General features: G+C 37.0%; 1 protein-coding gene across 5 annotated transcripts in view; it reads right to left on the bottom strand.

Annotated features, from left to right (window-relative positions):
- The window catches only part of LOC126922423 (uncharacterized), a 242,478-nt gene extending 228,707 nt beyond the window's left edge, over positions 1–13,771 (bottom strand). For 3 of the 5 annotated variants that reach the window (XR_007712728.1, XR_007712730.1, XM_050735002.1), the window contains exons 1-2: positions 12,027–13,677; positions 9,109–9,166 (exon numbers count right to left, since the gene is read on the bottom strand). Coding sequence is in view for 2 of the 5 variants with exons in the window: in XM_050735002.1 (XP_050590959.1) it covers positions 9,109–9,166; positions 12,027–12,098 (130 nt within the window). In the remaining 3 variants the exon portion in view is untranslated. Of the gene's footprint in view, positions 1–9,108; positions 9,167–12,026 lie in introns of all 5 variants that reach the window. The other 2 variants (XR_007712729.1, XM_050735003.1) reach the window with 2 other exon arrangements.
- Between the last annotated feature and the right edge of the window lie 13,256 nt (positions 13,772–27,027).

Genomic DNA, 27,027 nt, shown 5'->3' with positions numbered 1-27,027 from the left:
ATAGATTAACATAAACTGCCGACTACAGACCAACATGCTCCCTCTGTACTAACTACTAGACGATAATCCTTCACGCTTCCACTTGCCATTTAAGCATCGAGCTGTCCTGTTACATCTTTGAAGCACCTTCCGTTCGTTAAACAAGTAGAGAAATAACTGACCAAGGAAACGTGTATTAATCTATCGAATGAAAGGATAAGGCACATGATGCACAGACAATTTCAAAACCAGCCAGGCTGGCAGCTTAGTAAGATCGAAGACACATGTGTTCACCGTTCACCTGTTATGAGTCAGCTGAACTTAAAGACTTTGAATTCAAGTACGTCATCGAGATGTTTTCTATCAGCAGGCTTCTACGTAATCACGCGATATCCTGGCCAGCAACCTCATGTATCGACGTTCCTCGATCGTGACATGGAACGCCGATCGCTCGATCAATCGTTATTAACTCTAACGCGATACACAATGCGCTCTTTGTTCCATTTAAAAAATTTAATCACTTGACCTTGATGGTTGAGCCGCTTTGTTTGACCAGTCAATCTACTGCTCCGCTATTTTCTGTGAAAAGGTGTTTCCTTGCTATATTTTGTACCCATGAATATTCGATTCTTTGTAAATGATTTGTAAATTTGATAAAAGTTATTATACGATGATTTTGAATAATAATGCAAGAAATAATTTTGAAGAATCTCCAACGAAAATACATAGTTATTGAAATATCTAGAAATATTAAAAAATTTAGAGAGAGAGAGAAAATTTCCTATGTCGAGAAATTCTCCTTGTTAATTTTCTTCCCGTAAAGGATACTACATGGTTCTACTTAACATTCGAACGAATAAGTTATCAATGAAAATAAAGATTCATAGTCCAATTAATAAAACGTAGAATACAAAATTGAACGAAGACGATAAACATGAAACGCTGATTTACTATGAACCGCTGACCATAATTATAAAACATTGATCCTTATTTCATTTTCGTAATTAACAAAAGTCGTGCCAATTCTGCATACCTCGTTAAAGTTGAAATGGCCGTTAAAATTACACTAAAAATAGGACTAAAATCTTACATTTTCCAAAACCAGGGACGCCATTCCCTACCCCACCTAAATCTTCCATTCTCTGAAACCCCATCGCGTAACCTTGCAATCCCACCGCTTATAATTTTCAAATCTATCAGCACTTAGATTCACGATCCAGCATACGACACGAAAAAGTAGCGAATGGTACGACCCGATTTCTCGACATCCACAATCTAGATTTCTTTCCTGATTCCCCCGAGTGACCATGAGCAAAATGGCCGCGAACCCGACAAAGGGTCCAACCGAAAATGTTGAAAGCTTAATTTATATGCGATTTCGCGGCCGTCCGCATTCTCACAAGAGAGGCCAAGGAAAGAAGAGACTTCTTCCCCGTACAGGGAACTGATTTCGATGCAGCTATTTCGTAGCTGTTCTAGGCCACCCTTTCCATCGACTTTTTTCCTGAGCTCCGTGCCAGTACGCTTCCGATGCTAATAGAGCTCGATTTCTCGATTATTTTGCTACGTTGGCCCATAGAGCCGGCATCGAAACGAAGGATAGAAGGTGAACGATAGAGAGATAGAACGGCTGAAAGCCACCCGGGTCGAGGGCAAAATACCAGGAAGGCAGATGTCGGAATTCTATATGTCTCCTAGCGCAGAATTTACATCCTGCGGCCCTTCCACTTTGCTCTAGGACCTTACGATCGATACTCGCTTTATTTAGCGAGGTTTATGGCCTATCCGCGAGTGTATCGTTTCTATGTTTCTCTTTTCTTGGGCCTGAATAGGTATCGTAATGGGAATTCTATATGGGTGGGAGTAAGTGGAGTGTCGAAGGAAAACATCAGCGTTCAATTGGACGTGAATTTTGTATTTATTGAACGCTAGCTGCACCGTTCTACCTACTTACGTATTTTGCGATAAATTTTGTCTCCATTAGAGTAAGTGAGTAGGTAGTGTTATATGGTGCAGACACGTTGCATTTGAATTTGAATTTCACAAGTCTACTGTGATAACTTTAGTTTCAAATGCGGTGTAGTGGCTAAGAGATGGAGAGAATAAAATTCGGATAATAGTAAAAAAGATTTTGGACCGACATATCTTAGGAATCTAGATCTCTTGTACTAGAAATAAAATTGACAGAAAACATCAAACAACGCTAAAGTTATTTCTAATTTATTTTCCATACAGATCAGAAATATAAGGTCATATACCAGAAAGAATTTTATATATTCCGAAAAATAAATTTAATAAAAGATATCTATAAAAATTCGAGAAGAAGAAACGATAGTACATAATCTCTTTTTTCTATTACTCTCTTTTTCCTCCAATTTTCACACTTTGGTAACGCAAGTTATAACAATCGAAACAAAGCATCATCTTTAATTTCACAGTGACTTCAACAATCGTCCCGAGCATGAGTTAAGTCGGTTAAATGAATCGTAAAATCCGTTTAATATCGTGACGCGTCATAACCTAGTTGAATTTACATAACAGTTCGTTTGGTGGCACAAAAGCTAAACCGTCTAATGCTAATGGTTGAATATTGTTATTCAAATGCCTGGTGGATACAACAACAACATAACTCGATAATCAGTCGATGATATATCTTATATTAATGACGAGTCGAGATATTATATGCAGATCGGATTATAGATTAGACGAAGTAGTGTTAAATGACGACCTACCTGATGAAATTAATGAGAAACTTAATATCTTTGGTTGAAAACTAATCGATCGTATCGGTTTATTATGCACGAAAAGCATCGATCGTCTCGTGCTGATAAATCATTTAAATTCACAAAGAATCGAATTACCTGTTCTTTAAGTTCGTCTGCTAAGAGGATTTGATTTCGATGTTAATCCTGACGCGCCTATAGTGGTTAGAACGAGAACGACGCAATGCGGTAGTTTTCTTCATTGTAATTCTAATGATCGCTATTGTATACTTTGTGTGTAATAGAATATAGATGCGGAGAAATTTTTTCAAGTTAAAATCGTATTTAGGTATGTTAAAAGTTTGGAAAATCTGCTGAAAGATGTTAGCTTCAGTAAAATTTCATAAAACAAATTATAACATATTTATATTTTACTGTTATTTAATAATACTACTAATGTTAAATTTCAAATTCACGAATTTTCAAGTTTCAAATTTCCAAGCTATTGTATCTTCGATTCTCCAAAATTTTAAATATCTAACAACATATTACTTTATTTATTTATCGCATCATATATGTACATATGTGTATGTATATTGTTAAAAAATTCAAAATTTTTCATTTCCAGGTCTCTATGTTAAATAAAAAAAATTCACCGATCTCGAATCGATCATGCGAGAGATCGTATTCCCTGGTGCGTCGTCTAAAACGCAATATAAAATTCATACACGCTGCAAGCGCGATATGCCATCATAAAATCGCGTTATACAGCGTTGCATATTTACCAGACCAGAACAAAATCTAGCTGTATAAATTTCAACGGCGTTTTTTACGAAGACCGCCCCTCAGACCTAAGCAAATCGAGCTGAAAAACGAAAGGGTGACATCATAAAGATCCCATGTGTCATGGCACACGTGTCACTAAGCAACGATACCAACTTTTTTTGCGGGTTATACGTTGCCTCACCTGCCCTATCCATTTTTCCCTCCTTATCGTTCAATTCATTTAATTAGTCACATATAACAATACCGATCTCGCGACACCTCTTTGTCGTCTCCTATCTTTTGTCTCCTTTTTTCATGTTTCTATCTTTTTTCTTTATTATTATACGTTTGATATAACGTACAGTATCGATTTTATGCATTCGATAACGCCCGCCGAAAAAAATTTCACGCACTTGCAACCAACTGCGTATTTTTTTGCTTTATAGCAGCGAAAGGTTGATCGATCACACATGGCTGGTATAAAAATTTTTCACGACCGGGATACCGCGTTCATTTGCATCGCGATTCGGCTTATAGTTTGTACTTTATTTGCACAAGCACCCAGAGAGAATAACGCGTTTCGTTTACGGTTGGACGAAAAGCAATCTGGTCGACAGGTATGCCTACCGGTCGGCACTATTACAGGAGCTCTGTGTTACAGTTAGCTTTTCATTAATTTAAATTTCTTCTCTTAAAAATCATAGAAATTGATAACTGTATGTAATTGTGCGATCTGTGTCTACTTTTGCAACATTTTCAATCTCTAATGAAAATGTTTTCGATTGAAACGATCTGCTAAAGTGAAACCAATATATAAAGTTCCGAATACGTAAATGCTAATAATTCCAATATAATCATCGTTCGATTCGTAGAAATTGAGAATTGTAGATAATTGAGCAATTTATGTTAACATCTGTAACAATTTGTAATTAGTAATTCCTAACAATGACGTTCTGAATTGAAACGATCTTCCGAATAAAAAAAAATGCAACATGATCCTAATACATAAATCTAATTTGTAATTAAAGTGGGGATATTTATGCAATTTATTTCTATTTAATTTCTATTTATTATTATTAAATATCGTAATAAATACACAGCACTGCCAAATTTTCCATAAATGCATAAAATTTCGCATATTAGGATTTATAATAAATCCTAATAAATTTATAAATCCTAATAAATTAGGATTTATAATAAATCCTAATATGCGAATTTTTCATAAAAATACTTTTAAAGCATTATAGAAAACATCACAGTTTTCTATTCTACATAATTATAGCTGAATGATGAAATGTGAATTTTTTCAAATGATTAGAACGCAGCTTTATAAAGTTATAAGTTATATTTTATAACGATCCAGAAAACATCCAACGGAACGTACTTTCAACCTATGCTATTTTAAGAGCCAGCAATAACGCAACTCCTCCTTAAGGTCCCGTGAAAAATTAATCGGAGGCCATTTTCTGGTCGACCTCCGTAAAGGGATATACTTAACGAAATTATCGAGCGCGCGCGCGCGCTGCCCTTCGCATCTATTCCCAGACTGATTCCATCCTTCCACGTGGAACTCACGATAATTCTAGCCTGCCGGGACAAAATGGGCCGCAAAATGAACGCCCATTAATGCCGCTAATGATGCGTCCTCTCGTTTCACGATTTTCATAATACCTTACAAAGTTTGTATTTTATAAATATCCATATTCCCAAAAATTCTATGATCCCTGAGTAGATTCATGGTCACGATCACCTCCACGAATCTCCCAAAGTTTTACGTTGATCCATTTTAATTCCGATGCAAGCATGTCTCTCTGCCCCAAAAACACGCGCAAAACGCTCGCAAATCCCGGACTTTATTCGCTGGTAAATCCGAAAATATCACCGCTTACCTCAGTTTCTTCGTGAAGAAACTTTCCTGCGTGTGTCTTTGTACGTGGTGAAGAAAGGCGGAACATTTGAGAAAGAAATCGAAATCGAAACGATTCGCGCGCTTTCGACTGGCAGCAAACTAAACGGTCCGAAAGTAGGCGTTGCATCGCCTCACGAATCGTCACGTTTGACACATTGATTGCCACGATCGTTATCCGTAATCCACGTTCTATTCAATTTTTTAGAGCAATCGAAGTAAGATAAATTTCATAGACCAAACAATTTTCAACGATGCGAAGAACTCACAGTGCCCTGTAAGGGTTTCCAGGCAAATAGATTTTTCATCTTATATTTAAGAAACGGTATTTTAAATAATTTTAAGTAATATCATACAGCTTACTTATCATGTTCTTATATCCATTATTTTACTATTACTATTAACTACCGACCTATTATTATACTTAAAATTTCTTACATATCGCTTCTTGAATATAAAGATAAAAATTCATTCTGCTCGGAAAATATACTATAGTATATTTCAATCTATTGCAATTCTCAGGGAAAAATATCGAAAATTCGCGTGGCAGTCGCCGTGTTAAACGGAAACACGTGCGCACTTTGCTGGTGGGCGTTGATTTACGCGTCTCTAATTGTTATACTTTGTACGGAACCGTCAATTAAGCGGGTATAGCTCATTCGCGTGTCTTTTCTGGCCTATCATTGTCTTGCCTCTCCCTTATAGAAGATCGTTAGATACAGCTCGTAGAGAATGCTACTACTTGTTCCATCGTACGAACGCAACAAGGCGGCTATACGTGCACTGCACACAGAGAGGAGCAAGACACGATGTCTCCACGACTAGGTAGAACCTGTCTAATGGGAGGTGCACAAACTACGTAATTGCTCGAGATTACAGGCCCGAGAGTAGACCTCCTCCGTGAAGGCAGCGTGTTCCTCCTTCGACGGTAGTTAAGCTGCCTTTTCCCTCGTCGTTCAACTATAATTACCGCAAGGTGCAAACTCGGAAAATTTTTCTCCTGCGCCACGATCATTCCGTGTAATGCCAGGCTGCATGGTCGCGGTATTGTTTAATGGGACGTTAGAAAAGGCCAAGTTCCCTTTCTCGAGATAGACGTTTAAATCTAACGTGGGACTGACTAGTTATGGAAACAGCTTGACAGAGTAATAAATAGCAGCAGCGTTTAACCTGGTAGGTTCATGGTGAAATTGTGCCGAGAGACACGTTAAACGGATGAATCTTAACGAGTTCAATGCTACGTTAACGCGTTACAATTCCAACCTCAATGACGAAATTTTTTTTAATTTTTTTTGCCGATCGTAGGCCGCTCGATATATGCATGTGTATATATCGATTTCGTCACACAGAAGCACATTCTTTTTCGTATATATATACTCGACCTCTATATATATTTACTTATATGTACTATATGCATATGTATATCGAATTCGTACTGGACGTGTTATGTGTTAGAGAAAATTTGCAGATGAAATTATGTATTTATATAGTTATATCAATTAAATATAAGTCTCTCTTATGTCATCAATATCAATATCAAGAACATGCGATTCGACAGATTATATAAGACATTATAGACTCTTATTATGTTTTAAATTTTTGTTTTTGTAATGTTTGTTTTTTGAAAATTTATAATGGAAATATTCACAACGGAGCAACGATTAAAAATCTTCAAAAAATTAAGCCTCGATTACTCTTTGTGATATAACGTTACACCAGACTGTAGTCTTTACAGAATGCAATTCACATTGATGAACAAGTCCAGCGTTTTAAATTTTTCAAACAAAAATTGTAAAACATACGACAAGAAAAGTATACGGTTTTTAAATTAACGGTTATACGGTTAACGACATATAGGGCACCCTATAAAAATTAAAAAAATATGGGGTTGCACATTATATAACTAATCGTACCATTATTTACTCATCTTTTTAATCTATATAATTAAGAACAAGAAAAAAACATTCGATCTATTCTTGTAATAAAAAAAGTGAAAATTTACACACTTATGATGTTGGCGTAAAAGAGATGACATTACGTTCATGATATTATATAGATTTACTAAAGAAGCAATGATGAAAGAGTCTTATACAATTACCAAATCCTTTTGGGATATTATAATAGTAATAACAGCGTCAAATTACTCTAAAAGAGCGTTCGTATGATCGATATTATTGTTAATATTTCAGAGTTCTTTTTATTGACAATATATGTACATATATTGATCGCCTAGATCTAAACTCCAAAGAGTCCCTTACGTTCGATGCTGTTGAGAACCTTAAATATTGACAAAAATATAGATAATAATAATATCGACGACGATAACGATCGCTCCGTAACGAACCGACAGTCTAAGTTCACCAAAAGATTTTAAACTATTCTGTTGTAGTACGAGAGATCGTTCACGCGAACTTTTATCCGGCTACATCGAAGTGTAATTTAATGCAATCGAGCCATTTTAAAGCGTAAGGGCAGTTCAGAAAAAACAAGACAGGCGCGGTAACTTGTAGAAAAAATACGTGTTTATTTGTTGAAGTTCTATTACAGATTAATGATAGAAAAAATGATTAGAATTAGGCAAGTTGTTGGCGGTGGACACTCGAATTTTCTGACTTGGCATTTTCTCGAAATGGAGAAAGAATAAGTAATTGGTGAGTGCATGTTTCGAAGAAAGAGGAGCCTAATCCCTATGTACCGGTCACATCAGGTAGCGACAGGCCTTGAAGCGACTGCATGCGACATTCCGTTGTCCGATTAACGGTTCGCAAGCAATAAAACGATAAAAGGCGCTGCGTTTAAGAAAAGAAAGAAAAGTATGCCAATTCCGAAAAATTCAGCGTCGTTGAGTCTTCCTTGTTTATAAATCCTTAAACTATTTCTAAAATAATGTCTTTATAATCGTATTGTTGCGCTGCAGCAGATTCCAATCTTCAAGCAACCGAAAACATCAGGATGTATTATTGATCAAGCAAGGAAGCTTAAACGTCTCGTTTAGCTGTTTCAATATGTAAGATGATACCTGCGTTTCTTCAGTATTCTATATTTTCCAAGCGTGTAGGCGAGACATCCTTATATATCTGCTGGTTAGCTTAAAAATGGGACTTTTGGCGCCTGGATGACTGTGTCTTGGACGGACGTTCGTAATCGACTATGAAAACTGAAGTTTTTCAGAGGGTAGCAAGGGGTTTGTTTGGATTCTTTAATGGGATTCAAGTCTCGTGCTGGCGCAACGAAACATTCAGATGTTCGTTATTCAACGCTACAATCATTCAACGGAAAAAGACATTGATTCAATGGATTTTCGATAGGTCACGAAGAATATTAATCGAGGGATCAGCCAGACAAAATCTTTCACAACAAGACTGATTCGATTCGAGATTTTAGCTACATCATTTTACCTATAATACACGCTATATTTGAATCCGCTGAATAAAAGTATGAAGTAAAGCAAGAAAGTAAATTTTAATTATATGTAGTAGGGAAAGATATTTTGATTTATTTAATTCTTTAAAATCATTAAAAACAGATTTCATTTATTTTATCGATTCAAAATAACTGAATCATGATAAGGAATATATCTGATAAAAGATATCGAAAATAGTAGAGAGATCTGCAAACAGCAACATAAAAGTGATACGAAATGGGAGAAACAATATGCTCATAATTCGCTCATAAAAATGATAAAGAGTCTGGAAAATTTCCCAAATTGAAACACCGTAATATCAGAACTCAAGTATTTTTTAAAACTTCACTCACCATTTGTAGACCGGAAAGTCATAAAGTTGCAACATCCCGACCATTTACCATACTCAATCTGCAAACAGAATGAATAATACATACATTAGTTCGTTATAGTCGTTTAAACTTCTTCTAGATTCTAATGTTTAACAAATTTGATGTAGGCAGAAAATTATACTTGATTCCTTTGAATTATATCAAAAGCTTCTCACATAACCTATTTGTAGTCCTTCCGTTTAAAACGACGAAATTCCAGGATGATTGCGCGGAATCACGGGAATTTTCTCCTAACCTTACGATTAAAGCAATTTAAAATTAGTCACCGAACGCGATTACGTGTTTAAACGCGGTAATTCCGACTCGATTGGTCAGAAAGAATTTCCGGGCGAGAGATACGCGTGGATTCAGCGGGAAGAAAGAGGTTATCGACGAAGATTTTGGAACAGACAGCTGCCATTTACGGTGGCGTCACGACTTTCGGCCCTTCGGGACCGTTCTAGGGACTTCTTTTCCCACCCTGTAATTTCCGCCTTCCTTGAAACGGGATATTTTCTAAAATTGCACATTCTGGATCACCACCCTGCAGGCGTTGTGCCGCCGCGCCGCGTGGATCGCTTTCGATCGCTATGCCCTTTTAAACCGTTAAATTAACGAATCCGCCGCGCGATCCTTTCCCTCTTTCCGAAACCCTTGCATTTCCACGAAAAAGCGGCAAATATCCGAGAGTAACATTAAAACGTCCCTTCTCGAAGAAAATTTCGGGGAAAGTTTATGATGGGTGGTGTTATCCTTTCTCCATATTTCAGAAGAAGATGGTAATGTAGAATATGGCAAAAAGCACGTGTCTTTATTGATACACGTATGTTAAAAGACTAACGAGATAATAAAGAAGCTAAGAATTCTGGGTTCATCGAAATTATTCTTGGCGGAATATTTTTTGAATAAAAATCGATGTGGTAAGTTTATGGAAAGTTAATCAGAAAATCTTCTAAAGGAAAGATCAAAAAACGCTTGTCCTTGTAAAAGAGTCAAACTTTGAAACGGAAGATCAATATCATCGGAATAAAAGGTTTAAAAAGGGATTTAGTCAGTGGAAATAGGTTTATTGGTAGATCTCCACAGTAGCCCAAAATTAGGAACTAAACGCAGAACGCTAACTTTTTGTCGCTGAATTATGTATCTGAATGGATCAGAAAGAAATTTGAAGCAGATGTTTTCCTCGTTTTTAAGAAAATATTTCTGTACCCATTTTCTTCCTCACCATTGTTTTAATAAAAGAATCATACACAAAATACAATGGTATTATACTTTGTAAACAACTGCAGTACATCAAAAGAGACGACAGCGCGACAGTGAAGCACAAGTTATATATTTGCGGAAGAAGATGAATCATCTCCCGCAAGTCGATGTCGAACAACGCAAAAGCAAGATAAAGCTTCTTTCGATGCGTTCAGCCAGTCGATTACACAGGCAAGCCGAAGCGTAAAACGTTGTACGAAATCCAGACGTGACTAATGTTAACGTATTTCGTGCAGGAAATGGCCCCGCTCGAAACGACCAGGCTTTTTTTTCATCCTCCTCCGCCCATCGTCCTACGTTCGAAACCGGATGGTGTTCCGAAAAAGGGAGTGAAGCACCAAAATACGATCAACGAGCATTCTTTACCACTCTGCCGAGTCTTACCTTTAAGACGAACAACGTAACACTAACAATAGTCAAAGGCTACAGAACAAAATTGTTTACCATTTTCGTCGAAGTTAAAGCCTTCCAGAGAATTTTTAGCTCTGTGATATAATCTTTTTTGTGAATTCTAGGATTCGTTATAAGTAGACCGCGAATATTTATGTCCTTACAGGAAATTAGAAATTGCAAGAATACAGAAAATGCACAAAATATGTAAAAATATACGAAATATAGAAAGTGCAGTAGCTATTTATTAGATTATCCAGTGTATGAAATAAATTTCTATTTCCACCTAGACTCCATTTATTTAATTAAGTTTATAAGAATACGAATTTGCATAAAAATCCGCGGCCTAATTATGAAACACTGATGAAACAGAAAATGTTCTGTTATAAGGTTTTCTACAATTAATATTTCTACCTAACTCCCAATTAAATGTATCTTATATAATTAATAAAATACGAATCTCAAATATAAATAATTGCCACGAAATGGATATTCCAATCGAGAGATATGCTCTTTTCACAAAATTTAAATTATTTTTCTGAACCATCCTTAGGCCAATGCACAGAGCGCAAGAAAATAATTCGATCTACTTATGGTTTCCTGTATCCATTGTTCGATCCTACGTTTCTGGCTCCTGGAAGCCGAAGAGCCAGCCGGTAATGGTGCTTGGTTACAATCCCATCCGAAAATATTGGATTACAAGCTTTGACATTTACCGACCGAACGTCATTTACACGCTATTCTAGGTTGAAATTTCGTGATAGATTCTCGAAAATTATTGTACCGTACTGTGGTACATTGCTGATTATGGTAAAGTCGATTAGGGGATTGTAGCTCAAAATATCGCACGATTATTTATAAAATTCGAAACAGTAATTTCTATCGACCATTATCAGCCTGTGAAAACATTCTGTTTAGAATAACTCCAAATAAGAGTGTCATGTGAAATATAGTAATTATAGCATGTTTCTACAGAATGGGTTAACAATGTAAGATGTAATGTTTGTAAGCTTTATTGTGACAAATAATTAATATAATTAGTCAAACGAGTAAGATCCTTAATTATGCAAACAATCTAAACTCTTCATGCTAGTGTACTTAAAATGGAAACAATTGTAACTCTCTTGCAGAAAATATCAGGAAATTTTTTTAATTTCAGGGAATTTCAAATTCCGGCACTGCGACGATTGATTAAGTTCGAAATATTAACATAACACGTTTATAAAGGTAGAGATATAATTATTTACCGAGCTGAATGGATTACTGATGATGATGGCAGCTGAGCAGGACCGATTTCCGAGAGTCGAAGATATAAACATTCAAGCGAGTCCTCTTGGCTGATAACGAATCGAAGGAGAAAGAACACCTCATTCTTTCGAATCTCATCTGACTCATTTATAATGAGTTGTAATTATATCAGAATAAATATGTGTTATTTAAATTACATTTCTACATGAACTACATTTTTCTTATTCGAGTTCACTCTTTCAGGCACTTTCAAATAAATGTTCTCTGTATGCTGTCCTTTCAAAAAAGCTGTATTCGCGTTGCACTACCGAATCTTGAGCTACCTTTTGGTAACTATTGTAAGAAGGACGCACATAGAATCATATCGCATAACCGACGAAAAGGTTTTAAATAGTAAATTCCCGCTTTCTGAAAAAAGCATTTTGCCTTTTTTTATATGCCTCTGAACGTGACGTGTCTCGAAGCGCCACTGTCGTGAACCTTACACATGCATATGTATCTCTGACAAGCACTCTTTTTCTTCACTTAAAACCGCACAGAAAACGGACATTTTGGGATTACTATGCTGATGCTGGTTTTCTATTTCTTCCTTTCTTTTCTATATAGGCAATAAACGCACTCACATTTTCGGATATATCCATTTGATTTTCATACGGGTTTAATTTCTTCCGGGAGTCCTTAATAGAATATCCTTTTTTCTAACAATAAAAGCATTTAGTTTCCTTCGTATCTTGTCTCTTTGTTTCGTCACGTTTCGATTTCTCGATACTCTTCATGGACGGTTTGTGTTTTACACTCATGACAGCAAGAGGTCTTGTGACATCATCGGCAACGAGCATGCGCGACACTTCCTTGAGAAAACTTTGACAAACTTTGATAATCACGTTTGTTGCTCAGAAGGAATATTCATCTGACGAGCCACGTTCTCGATTCTAGCCATGTGTTGAGAAATTGATGCGTTATAATCCATTCGCTATTCCTGGAACTTTTGCATGAGAACCAACCTATTAGAAGCGGTTTCTGCTCGTGTATACTGCTTAATTTCATTCGTATTTCAGCAGTATGTAAATGTATTGCAAATGACTAAATGCTTTAGTTGAGAATATTCAATCGTGATACAAATAATACACATGACTTTTGCATTATTCATTGGCTATGCAGCTCGTCTCTTGGCTACATTTTACATCATTCACTGGCTCAGTCTTTATACCGTCGACGATCTCTTTTACGCCGTTCGCTATGAAGACGGTATTCACCTGGAATTTCCCAAGGCGGAAATTCGTTCCGTGGAATTATTCATATGCGCTTCACTGTGAAACTAATATACTGAATATCGAATCACTGAACAAATGAGAAATCTTACGTAGACGAACTGATCAACTATGACGATTTCAGCACGTGTGTGTCACGGATAACGAAGGTTCTCCTCTTTCGGAAATTTCACGATTCTTATTCCCAGACTATTTTACGCATTGTCAGGATGGTTGGATCCATAACCTGTTAAATTATTTATAGTTTATATAATGAATAGTTTTGAGAGATTAACGGATTGCAAAGTTTATAAAAGAAAGGGAGACTTTATTATAATATGTACAAATATATCGAAAGGAACGAAGAGACTGACTGACACATGAGGCGCTGTGCGCGACCGAAATCAAAAGAAAAAGATTACGTCGATGTCGGTTAATAGGATCGCGTCTGCTGTAGGTAATACAGAAAATGAATATGAAAAGATACATATTTCAACAACTTGCATAAATATCCGCATTCTAATTATAAATTAGGATTTATGAATTTGTATAAACATCCACAGTAATTTTCTAATAAATAAATACCTCAACTAATTTAAACAAACCCTTTAATAATCAAAAAGATCTAAAATCCTTAACATGTGTTCTTTCGTAAAAAAAAATCCAAAAGTTCCTACTACTTGAACAAGGGTCTGCGATCAAGATACCATTCTACATAAAACGAAAAGGTGCCGAGCATAGCACGGGCCTGCGACAAGGAAGATTTACCGTACCAAGGGAGATGATTTACGCGTGGAAATAAAAAAAAAGGTTTACAAGCAGGACAGTTTCTGGCGCCTGGGAGAGTTCCGGGTCCTCGCGAGCGATAATTTCGATTGAAGTCACGGGGGCGAGATTTCCTGTTTCCGTGATTCACGACCCCGACGCGTGACGGGTGCTTCCTGGCGCCCACGACACCACGTATCCCACGCCGTCATGTCCAGGATATCCAGGAGCCAGCCAGATATCGGCGCGACGCGTGTCTCGACGCCCATCATCGTTTTCCAACGATTCGTATGCAACCTGACCAGCGTCACCAATTCATTAATAAATGGTTTATTGCGCGACAGCTCGTATTCACTCCTGTCGCGGGCATCGGTGCGACGAAGATTCGACGCTTCAGGAAGTCGTGTTTTACAGGGGTCGTAGCTCAGACTACCGTCCACGACATGGTCGGACTGAAGATGAAGAGAAGTTGACTAATTGGAAGTCTGTAAACGCACTTAGAATTTGGGAGTGGTTTGGGTGAAGCTTTGAGATTAAAGATGATTTAAAAGAATTTAGAAGAAGATGATTGTTGTATTTTGTAAGTAGTATTGCCTATCCGAACTAATAAGAAGAAGAAAATGTTCGAATAACCAAATATCCGGATAATATTTCGGATAATAAAACAATTACTTTTCGAATATCAAATTTCAAAATTTCTATTCAAAATATTCCCCTGAAAACATTGAGAAATCCTTCTTCGCCCAACTTCTCGCGCCAGATCGCATTTTTTACGTTTCAGAAGCCGTCTTCTATTCGCATCCATCCAGAATGTTCGGTTGGCCAGTCGAGCAAGGCCTAGTTATAAATATTCTTTTACAACTTCCTATCGTCTTCCTATAAATCTCCATGCAACGTCCTTCTTGAAACCTATCCTACCACCATCTTTCGCAGGTTTCGAGGTAGACGGGGGCCCTATATTGGCCAGCCATTTACCCGGTGTAAACGTCTCTCGGGACGGTAGATGGGGGAGGAAAGGTGCGAGAGGCAGTCAGGCTCGTTGGAAAGGGGCGTAAAAGGGTCGGGGGCGCAGGGGAGCGCCCGCGGGTGCGGGTGTCATTGTTGATATACAACGCGGTAAGTACGCGATAAGTAGACCCCATAAATTCAGCCAATCAGACGAGCCGCCTCGCGCCAAGCCCTGGCCACCCCGTTTCCCCACGTCCCCTCTGCCACCCTGGCACACGTGGCAGCCGCGTTACTTATGTGTAGGCAGCCGTGTACAGTGTACAGGTCGATCCACATTACGCGCGTGCACCACACCACGCGCACCAACCGAGACCGCGACTCCCACGCGAAAACCAGTCGAACACCAACGGGAATATTTACCTCGACCGCGAATCGGTTCTATATACAGGGCTTCCATCTTGATAACCTGTATGCTAGAAGTTGCGGTTGAATGCGACTCGACCAGTCTTTAACTCACCGATTACGTTATCGCTCGTGTTTAATGAGCGCAGCGGAATGGTGACTGGATTAGCCCAGGATGGGAAGAATTCAGTTGAAAATACTAGCGATTGTTGACAAATATTGTTCTAATAAAATTTACGGAACTGGGTAATTGTAGATGCAATAATAGAAAAAACGCTGCTAGGCTACAGCTTTAACCATTTCGTGAATATTGGGATAATACGTTTCAAGCTAATATATACCTTTTGTATGTCTTGGGATATACGCCCTTGAAAATCTTGATCATCCTGGGAGTCTTGAGATTCTTGGTAGATTTGACAGTCTTGAGAACTTATATAGGTTTCGGAAGCTTGAGTATTCAATATTTTACAATCGTTCAGATTACTTTTATCTAGTATCATTAATATTAAATATTAAAGTCTGGAAAGTTCGGGTTATCATAAAGACTAGTCATGATTTTAAGGATGTTCAGTGTGATTCCAATTTATCGTCGTATATATATACAAGATTCGAAACGGTCAAAATGTTTCAGATCTAATGATCACCTATATGTAATCTTCAAATGGCTTCGACCGTCAATGGAATGACCTTTATGACTTATCATGATCTTTAAACGATCTTCACTCTCAATGACACGGCCTCAATGACTCTCTCACAACCTCTAAATTGGTCTCCAATTACAGTATTTCAACAACCTCTCAACAAATCCATCAAATCCTAATATCTAAACTCGTTAGAAACGAATTTCGCTTGTATCCTTTCAAGTAGAAATTTATCTATATAAAGCAGACATTCTCACCTCCGTTCACAAAAATCTTTCTCATTCTCATGCGTCATGGTCATGTAGCACTCTTTATTCCATAATTAATGCAATGAAGGGCAGAGGTGGCTCGAAAAGATTCGATTCCTCGTTCACGTAACCGCGATAACTCAACATAGTTAATCCTGTCGCGTCGGCGTATTAGTAATCCTTAGTTCGCACGTGACCCCGCGCCGTAATATCTCTCCTCATTAATTGCAATTAAGTAAATCCCCGTGGGCACGATCGTGCTGGCGCGTTATATCGCGCGCATCTTCGCGCGCTGCATCATCCTCTCCACAAGACTCTTCCGATCGAAATGCGCACACGAGAGTGCATTGCACTCCCTGCACTCGAGCAGGCAGCATTATATCGTCGGTCGTGCGTTAATTACGCCGCCGAGAGAACGTTTATCGCGAATTATTTTGGATAAGGCGAGTCGAATTCGTGACGCGGCCACATTTGCGAACTTCGCGTAGGAAGCACCTGTTGGAACAACAATCCCTATCACAGCAATAAACTTTGCAAATAAGCTCGCATGGAGATAATAGACCACTACTTTGTATTTTTATTTTTATTTGATACATTCACTATCAAGCATATTTCCACAAACTTTCCGCTTACGCCTCTTACGCACTCACTTAGAAGTCTTGAAGAGAATTATCACATGTATTTGTCGCAAAATTAAAAAAAGTACATAGTTAGGGACAAAAGTATTTGTACAGATAGAATGTAGGAATAAAACGATTAATATATATTTTCTGTATTGCTAAATATGTATATAGAAATATTATAAATAATGTCAATGTTTGTGTATGCTTATTAATACAAGTCTCTGTTATAATTTATAATATACAATTCCATATATAAATATTCCATATTCCATATATAGAAATATTATAAATAATGTCAATGTTTGTGTATGCTTATTAATACAAGTCTCTGTTATAATTTATAATATACAATTCCATATATTTGAATATATTTAATAATAAGTATAGAAAATATTGCTCCTTTTATCTCTATATTACAACTGTATGAAGACTTTTGTCTTTCACTGTATAGATGAATTATTATTAACATAAATGAACTATATTATTAGTACTATAATTAATATTATAATAACAGTATATTAATAATAATTAATACTATATTATCAAAAATAATAACAACCTTGAGAACGTATAAATAATTACGTCGATGGGAGATGTAAACAAAAAACTCGGAGATGGTTAATGGTGACTGTCATGGTAATGAGTATACATATGAACCATATTTCTTTGATCCTTATTTCTTTGATAAACCTGAATAATCAGTTTAAGAATTGATTAAGTAAGAATTTAAATAAGATGTTGTTAGAGTCATAAACTTTAGAATAACTAGATGTATAATTAGTTATTGGAATATTAGGATATAATAAATGCTAAATCTGTTCTTATTTTCTTTTAGGAATTAGATAGTACAGCTTATAGAAATTGGACCATCATTTGCATTTACAATGACAATTACTACGAAAAGTATTTGTACTGTTAATGTATGAGAGGATTTTGAGAGAACAAAAAGTTAAAATTTATTTACAAATTATCTAAATTTAGCTCTACATGTAGGTTACTCTCTGAAGGATTCGATAACACACTCGCTTGCTTGTTTATTTTCTTCTAATCGTTTCTAATCGTTTTTGTCTCAACTGAGACTTGGACGTCCTGCGACGCTCACATACACTCTAGGGAGAGGATGCATACATGTGCTGCTCGTTCTTCGCTCCCTCACTCTCGCACGTACAATATAAATGTACTATCTATTAAATATGTACATACCTTTATTTTCTAGTTAAGTGTCTTTTTATCAACTTACATGTTTCATTTCCATAGTATCAAATTTTTGCAATCGTATAGAAGTACTATTGAATGGTACGAAACTTTAATATTTTTCGACCTAATTAATTAATTATATCTTTTTAATCTAATATCTAAGATCTTTTAATATCTAAGTACTATAATAAATACAATGGTGTGTAAATACTTTTTGTAACCACTATAAATGAAACTAAGTAATCTCAGCAACTGTACGTTTATCTTTTATACACGCGCTTAAATCTTTAAGATTTTACTTTTACCTTTTAATTAAATTTCGAAATATTCAAGTTGAGTATTATACATGTCCAAATTGCCTATAACAATAAAAAGAACTTCATATGCAGGAATCGTCTTGACTTGACAATCGAATTACAAATCTAACCATGTTTTCAGAGAATCGTTACGAAGAAGCGATTTTTCATTCTTCATTTGTTTCTCGATCGCTCGGAGGCAGCAGCTTTGTATAATTTATTGCTAGAAGAGAGGGGCACTGATCGAGTGCATTTTAACTGGCCGTAAACGGCTTCTTTTTCACTGTCAGCTTGAGAGACTACAGATAGAAGGGAAATCACATGGCTTCGAGCGAGCAGTCAGCAGACTACAAAAAATTTTTTCGTAACGCCCGAGAACAAACGCGATTAATCAGCTCGTTAAATCGACGTATATTGAAATAATCAATTTTATTTGCTTCTTCTATCGCACTTGAGTATTTTAACCACGATCGATAAATCTCTACGCCGATTCCTTAGGTTTCCTAAAATTCTTTTTTCTACAGCATCGTCGATATTTGTTAGCAAATATTTGCAGGAAATTCGGGAAAGCTAACAGATTCGATATTCCGCAGACAGAATTTTCGATGGTGCTTAATCTAATCGCGGCGGATAATCCGAATAAAAAGTGTCGTAGACGGAACAACTGTTCGCCTAGTTGTCGTAAAAACTGTGTTCAGGAAGTATAGTGCGGTCGAACACCTGGCAGTACGCAAACATTCAAGAAATAGGAAATGCAAATCTGTTGATAGATAATTGCGTGTACGAACGGTCGAGCCGTGCGCCTATACGTTCGCTGTTATACTCTCGTTTGTTTTCCCTGCGCCTGGTCTCTAATCCTCGGCCACGGTGTGTACACTACACCGCTGTAAATTATACGAATACCAAATATTTTTAAACACATCTAATCACGTAATTTCAACAAAAATCAGTCTGAGATAAAAGTTGAATAAATTCTGGATATTCAGTAGATCATTACAATAAAGAAACAATGTTTCATTTTATTTTTATAACATTATGGAGTGACAAATAATCCTAATATTCAATCTGATCCAATTATTATCCAATCGTATATACGTATTTCGTTGGATAAGAAAGAAATTAAAGAACTGAATACATTGTTTAGTGCATTAATTTTTTCAACCTACCATTAAATCTGATAAACTTCGGTATCTTAGGCTCTACAAAAATAAAATGTTACTAACCAGCTACTAGTAACTTTTCTAGTTTTCTAAACTTAAACTTAAATCATCTCAACTTTCAGAAAGAAATCGAACTAGATTGTTTAATAAGTTAATTCCTTCAACCGTGTCCCACTAATTTTGTTATTCGATCTCCATAAAAATAAATAATGTTTGCAGCTCTTTTTAATTTATCCGAATCGTTGGACGAAATATCTTGAGTTCTAATGAACAGACATGAGAAATACAGTCGTAGACAAAAATAAATGGACAGATAATGGAAATAGGTTGTGAATGGAGTTTAATGGAACCAGTACTATACTACGTTTAAATTTTATTTATTATATATTGTTATAGTATACAGATTATTTGGTAAGTAATTGAAATTAATATTTACACTTTTGTGTAAACAAGCCGCATTTAACGAAACTCCATTGATGCTTATTGCCATTACCTGTACACTATACACTTATTTTTGTTGCCACTTACAGTTCGTCCAAAGCATCACGTGAACGACATTGCATTACAAGATATCTCGTTCCAAGCGTATCACAAAATGCCATAAACGATATTGCATGGCGAGATATTTCACCGATAGATGCGAAAACATTAATCATATCCCATCAAGTTCATTACTTCAATCCCTACAAGAACAAAGAAATGATCAACCACCTACCAACTATCTTCCTATCTTCCTAAACTGAAAGCTTAACCACCGTAACAGAAAAAAGAAACGAAGGAAAGCAGGTCGCCTAATGGGTTAATTCCTCGGACTCTTTCCACGTGTAATGGATTACGCGGCGCGGTTATCAGGCTGTCGTTGAGCATATCGAGTGTCCCGACGCAACGGCCTTACCTGTCACCCCGTGCATAGAAGTTGCGTGCAACACGCAGTAATCTACGGGCCATTAGCCACGATGCCCTATAAGCGGCACACGCGATACACGCTTGGAATATCGAGTGTCCATACGACAGGAGAAGCGGAGAAAGAAGCAAGCAATCGGGACACACGAGACACTTCCTTGTGTTGAGCGGCGAGTCGCATCCTTTCATCAGTCTTTCCTCATCCCTTCTCTTTAACCCGAAAAATTCTCTGCGAGCGAGACGCTCTTTCTTCGGGCCGGCAGACACTGCACCAAGGGGCAAGCAACGACAACCGAGAGACGAGCTGCATGTGGCAGCTGTGACGGCCCTCGTCACGTGGCGCACGTGCAAGTGCAACGAAAACTAAAAAAGAGGGAATCTCGCAGCTCGAAACGAGAGACCGACCCCAGCCGCCGCCGCAGAGACTTGGCTTCAATATTGTCTACTATCAGAAAAAAGTATGCCGACTTGCGCAATTAATGACTGTTACGCGGTATTGATTGAGTTTCATCAACAAGATTTTTTGCAGCAGATACTTCTTGAATCTTGAATCGAGAAATTTTAATAAAGGTAATTTTGAATACTTCTTTGTAGGATAAAAACGTTAATTGTAAAAGTAATTTTTCAGTAAATTAATGCGGATTTTGTATATTGTTTTAATATCTTCTTGCGTCTTTTTCTTATACCTTCGCATGATTTAACATCTTCTTAGGAAGTATCGTAGAAATAAAATAAGATACAAGTCAGTGTATTTGCCAATTCTGTTTCCATATTCGTATTTCTTCAAACCAGACCTTATTTCAATACAATTATTTCAATACAAATCTTATTTCTTCAATACCAGAATGTATTAATGAAGTCTTACATACACGAGGAAGCATAACGAAATATTAAGAAAATGCTATTTCTTTGCGAGTTCAAAATTTTCTGTCAGAGATTGTGTACTTTTGATCGACAGTATATGTCGTTTTTAATAATAAATGTACTTATACGATTTTCCTATCTCGTAGGTATATCATTCTCCTAAAGGAATATCTATCGGCTGTCGCCGATATTTCGCGTGGTTCACCCCGGCAGCCTCGGTTTGCCACTTTTTCCTCTCGCGATGCCCGCCGGTCGAAATATATAAATTAACGCACTTATGTAGCACCCTACGGCTATTCGCTGTTACCCTGGTGCTACACCTGCGTTTGGGGCGCTGAGCGCTGACAATTACCCGGCGATCGATGTATGGCCCCAGGGGTGAAGCTCGGCACACCGAAAACAGCCACGAAAACAAGGAACAGCCGTGCTATTGTCGGCTGGAACGCGAGGGGGAGGCTACGGCGCCGCACCGGTATACATATATGGCAAATTGCAGATAATCGCCAGCCATTTGTTTGCAAGAGTGCATAGTCTTCTCTCGTAAGGTCTCCTCCACCTTCCACTCGCACCATCCCCTTTTTTTCATCCAACTCTTGTTTCTTCTTCTTTCCTGATACCGTTTCCCTTCCTGCGCTCCATACGCCTACGAAATTGCAACGTACATGCATCATTCTTACGCGATTTCACCCTTTCCGGACTAACGGGACAACATAAATTTATGTAAATTTATCTCTATAGACATAACCGAAGGAGAATGTTTCTGCTACTAAATATTACAGCAAGTACTTTGCTTTGAGTATTTTATATACATATTTTATTTAACTGCATTAGCATCCACAGTCTAATTATTACAATTTTTCAGTCATCCAGTTGTGAGGTTTATTAGGAAAATAAAATTTTACTATAAATGGGACTACATGTCCTATTTAAAAAATTATACTGAATCTATCTGTTCTAAATTTAAGTATACCATAGTCGCTATTATTGTATGACTGCGTTCGTTGTTGCAAGAGAAATTGATCTCAGAATGGTTTTCCATATAAGAACGTCGGTGATTTGCTTATGATAGCCCTCTAGATATTCGTAAACCATCTTCTTGCACCCTACTTCCTGCTGAATGCTCGGTTCACTCGCTCGTAGTAGGTCGCCTATGCTTGTAATTCCTCTTTCTGTAAGCAAATTGCCGGCCAAACACGGGAACCGAAAATGATCCAACGTATCACAAAAGTGCCGAGTTTTACTTTTACAACGGCAAAAATGATTCGTATATTGACGGTTCTTGCGATGCGACGAGCTTCGTTGATCGCGAGGAACAGCTGCGGCTCGATGGACAGTCACTGACAGAATATGCTCTGAACCTAAGTTGAAGATAAAGGTTACTGGCAATAATACGTTTATAATCTTTACTCTATCTATCGGTATCTATCGGTAGATAACTTCAGCGAAAAAAAAAATTTGAACCGGTTCTGAATATGTACATACGTATACATACAGAAATCACAATGTAATTATTGGAAGTATACAGTTCGCAAAGTATTTGAACAATCAATGATTCACTATATTAATAAGCTTCGATATTTAATGAGATCATCTTTAACGCTAATATTGCGTGTTTAAGACCATTATTCATTTAGCATACTAACTTTTCACTAACCGTTTGTTTACGATGAATGTCTTGTAACTTGTATATAGATTTTCTGATTGCTTTGAAATTTTCCTATTATAATCACGATGGTCCTGTCTCGTTACGGTACTAAGGAAATTTCAAAAAGTTTCGTATAGTATAATGCACATGATTCGGAAAAGTCTTTTATGCTAACTATTACTTTAACTACTTTTGCGAGTCATTGTATATTTTCAGATTCATTTCAAGTTTTACCAATATGTATATTCATGATAGTTGTGTCTTGTTATAGTGCTAATGAGATTTCAAAATATCTCATACAACACGCATCATATATTCATACAAAAGTGTTTATAACTAGGAACATATTCAAATACTTTCATGTTTCAAGATGTATTTTTATTAACCTACTTGCATAGATATAAGAGAAAAAAATAGAAATTTGTATAAGCAGTAGACCATGGACAAGTTGCTCACAGAAAGTGTTATGGGTCGAATTTTATTCCGCGAAATTTAGTGACGCAACGAGGAGTTCGTTTATCGGACCCGGACACGTCTTTGCACTCGAGCGGATCGCGAACTTGAGGAATCACTTAAGAGAGATCCTCTCAAGGCGTACGCTTTGCATATTACATTGTAATATCTCTTCCGCCGCGGCATGGTGTCGCGTCACGGAGAATGTTGAACGTTCCAAGGGAAGAAAAGAAAAAAGCCGCAGCGAAGATCGAATTTCTGCCAGGAGATCGTCGTCTTGACGGCGACGCGACGATATTTTACCCCTTATCCGTGGCAAAGCGACAGGAGCGAATCGGCCGTGACTTTATTATCGTCGCGTGGGCGTACCTTGGTCATCCTGACAACTATTCGCGTGCACGCGAACAAATACAGCGTGGCTTACACGGCTTCTAGAGGATTCGATTCCAATAGCTGTAACGACGCCCGAATCGCCCGATCTTGATCCAATAATCGTTTCATGGAAATTAAGACTAGGTAGGTGTTACATTCGTTTGGTTACCTTGATTTTATCCGAGTTTACTGACAATGACCTCGCCACTATCAGATTTCCGACGGAAAGATCTTCCGAGTGGAATATTTTATCGAATGATAAATTTATTGAAATCTTACGATAAATTTCTCTTCTATTTTATACAATCATGCAGTGAACATACATATCTACATACATTACATTAATATTCGGACGCAGCACTGTATTTATTGCTTCGTATAAAAAGGGATGATTTAAGTAGTGTGTTGTTTATTCTACGAAAATATGGCTTATTTATTAGGGCTTAAAAATACGCAAACATCATCTTTTTAACAATAAGATTTAATTGTACGGTAGATTTTTCAAATATCGTCGTATTTTCATATCATGCTAATATTTCGATACTTGTTTACGTTCTACGATCTAGCAATTCTTAGAAACAATTCGAGCAATGAAACAGATTTATTTTATATAATTAATTTACATAATAAAGGCCAGAAAAAATTAACACCGATAGTTTTATGATACACCAAGAAATTTAATGCTACGAAAAGGAAAAAGTATTAGTTTTGATGGAAGATAATTTAAAATTTATCATAGGGAAAGGGTAAAAGTTATCGTGAAATTACACATTTATTAGTATTAATTGTTGTAGATATTATTGGAAACTATAAGGAAGACCGCACAGAATTTAAGAAACAAAGGGGACAACCCCTTCTTCCTTAAAGATGCATTGTGCAATTAGACATTATTATTAGGAAGAAATTGTTTACGTATTTTCAAGTTACAATAGACAAGGTACATATTCTCGTAAAATGAGCTACACGTTATTTAAATCCCTTTTTGTATAAATCAACAAATACAGAGACAGTACTGTATTCGAATATTAACCTAGCTGTAAGTAAGTGTATGACCCGAATGTCTATATTTTTCTCAATTTCTCAAGTTTATTGGCCAAAAATATAATTATTGTCCAATTTAAAAAAAAAAGCATAATTCTCTCCCATGAAACTATTAGTCGAAAAAAGGTCGTATGGACAATCATAAATTCCAATGTGAACTTTAAAAAGTAACATTTGTAATGTTGTCACTTCTTCTGCCTTTTACGATAGTTTATGGAATTGATCGATGTCCAAGTTTCGTTTCATCATTGAAACTTGGAATGAATATATTGATACTTATTGCTTATATTTTCATTTAGAAGCATTCGTATTTTTTGTAGCTAAATATTCATAGTTGGAGGAAAATGTATTACACGGGTAGAATTTGAAGCCAATCTGAGAATGTATATAGAAATTACCAGATATTTCTTTCAAACATATGTTTAGTAAAAAATTAGTATGCAGGATGAATAGGTATTTTGAAAATATTAAATAATTGACTGTCTAAATACCTTTCTAATGTCATACTTGTACTAAATATCTCGTAATTTCTATATTTATTTTGAGATTTCTTACAAATTTTATCAATATAATTGCGATAGTGAAATCCTGTAACAGTGCCAGTAAAATTTCAAAATAGTTCGTATAACACACGTAACATATTCATAAAAGCGTTGTCTGCAAGCGTTCGAATACTTCCGCTAGCCTGCGTATTTACATTTTGATTCCTCTCTCACAACCACAACTCTTTTCACGACAAAAATCCACATAACCAATGTAAAGTAATAACTATACTACTCCCGATTCTTTGTTGAATCTCCTGGAAAGGTGACCGCAAGCAGTACAACTCTGTAGGGTGCGTATATCTGCCAGAGGCACTGCCAGAAGCAAGAAACAAAATACAATCCAAGAAAAAAGAAGATGAAACGAAAGAGAAGTAACCGAAGAAGGAAGAATTTGACGAGGTTGGCTCGCTAAACAAAGTATCAAACTTATTGTTGCGTTTTCCCTTTCGTAAATTCGCGGCAGCTTGGGTTGGTCGCATGGCAGCAGGACGATTTACAAAGCTGGACGCGTGCCTTTTCGTGCAGAGCAACCAACCGTGAATTCGGTCGCAGCCCATTGGGTAGAGTGGAACGACGATGCCCACGCAATGGGCATCCATCAAGGGTCCCAAACGGGCAAAGGACTTTGTCGAGTAATGGCGACTCTACAAAAAGTTTGGGGCACGCGCGGGGCAAGGGGGAAAGACGCGCGGACAACGAGACCAAGAGCGAACGAACTGTCGCGTTCCGTCGTATCGAAGAAAGAGCAAAAGAGAGGGAGGTAAGGGCCCTGGGACGATTCTTAAGGGCCTCATAAAACCGGCAAAGTGCCACGCCGCCACCCACGTGCCTTCTCGAGAAGCGAGAAAATACGTCCAAGCTATGGTGCGGCGAGACGAAGCAGCTGGTGCATCGAGCGTGCCGGTCTATTTGACTTTTTTTAATTTCGACGATATACCGACGGACGTACCACTGGCTGTCAGTGCGGAGAGGAAGATTGCACAGCGGGAAGTACAACCAAGAGGGATGAACGTCGAGTAACGAGCGCTTTTCGACGCGAGAACAGCGAAATTAGCGGGTATCGCTGTGCTGAGGGAGATCGGCCAGTGTTTGGTCGAGTGATTGAATATGCTGAAGTCGGGTAAGTTTGGAAATTTAATATGCATGCTTCTTGTAGTTCTAGAAGGCGTGTAGGCAGAGTCACGGAAGCGTTCCTACCTTTTTAATTATTAATTCGGTAGGTGGCGAATGTTTGATGTATCAAATTGGTAGTTTCAAACAGAGTCTTGTATTTGCTGCAGGATATGTTATGTAATAAACAAATACGAGAGAAAAGGTTCAGAATAGTGAAGCTTATCGTGAATTATGAGCATAAACAAAATTTTAATGTACATATAACGATGAAAAACATTTTGATTTATCCAACGTTTTATTAAAACTGCTGGAAAAGAAACACATTTTAGTTTATTCTATTGATTCAAAATGGTATTCGCAATTCGTCATAATAATTAAAGAATGTATGTGACGAAAGTTATCTCAAGCCGTCATAAATAACAGAAAGTTTCTCAAAAAGCAGTATAAGAGTATATAAGTTCATAATTTGCTAATAAATAATAATAATAAAGAAATAAACATAAATGATAAAAATAAGTAAATAAACATAATTCG

Source organism: Bombus affinis, chromosome 12 (genome assembly GCF_024516045.1).
Source record: "Bombus affinis isolate iyBomAffi1 chromosome 12, iyBomAffi1.2, whole genome shotgun sequence".
In the NCBI taxonomy this organism is placed as follows: Eukaryota; Metazoa; Arthropoda; class Insecta; order Hymenoptera; family Apidae; genus Bombus; species Bombus affinis.
The sequence above is the reverse complement of the archived record's forward strand: the minus strand, read 5'-3'. Positions and strand labels throughout refer to the sequence as shown.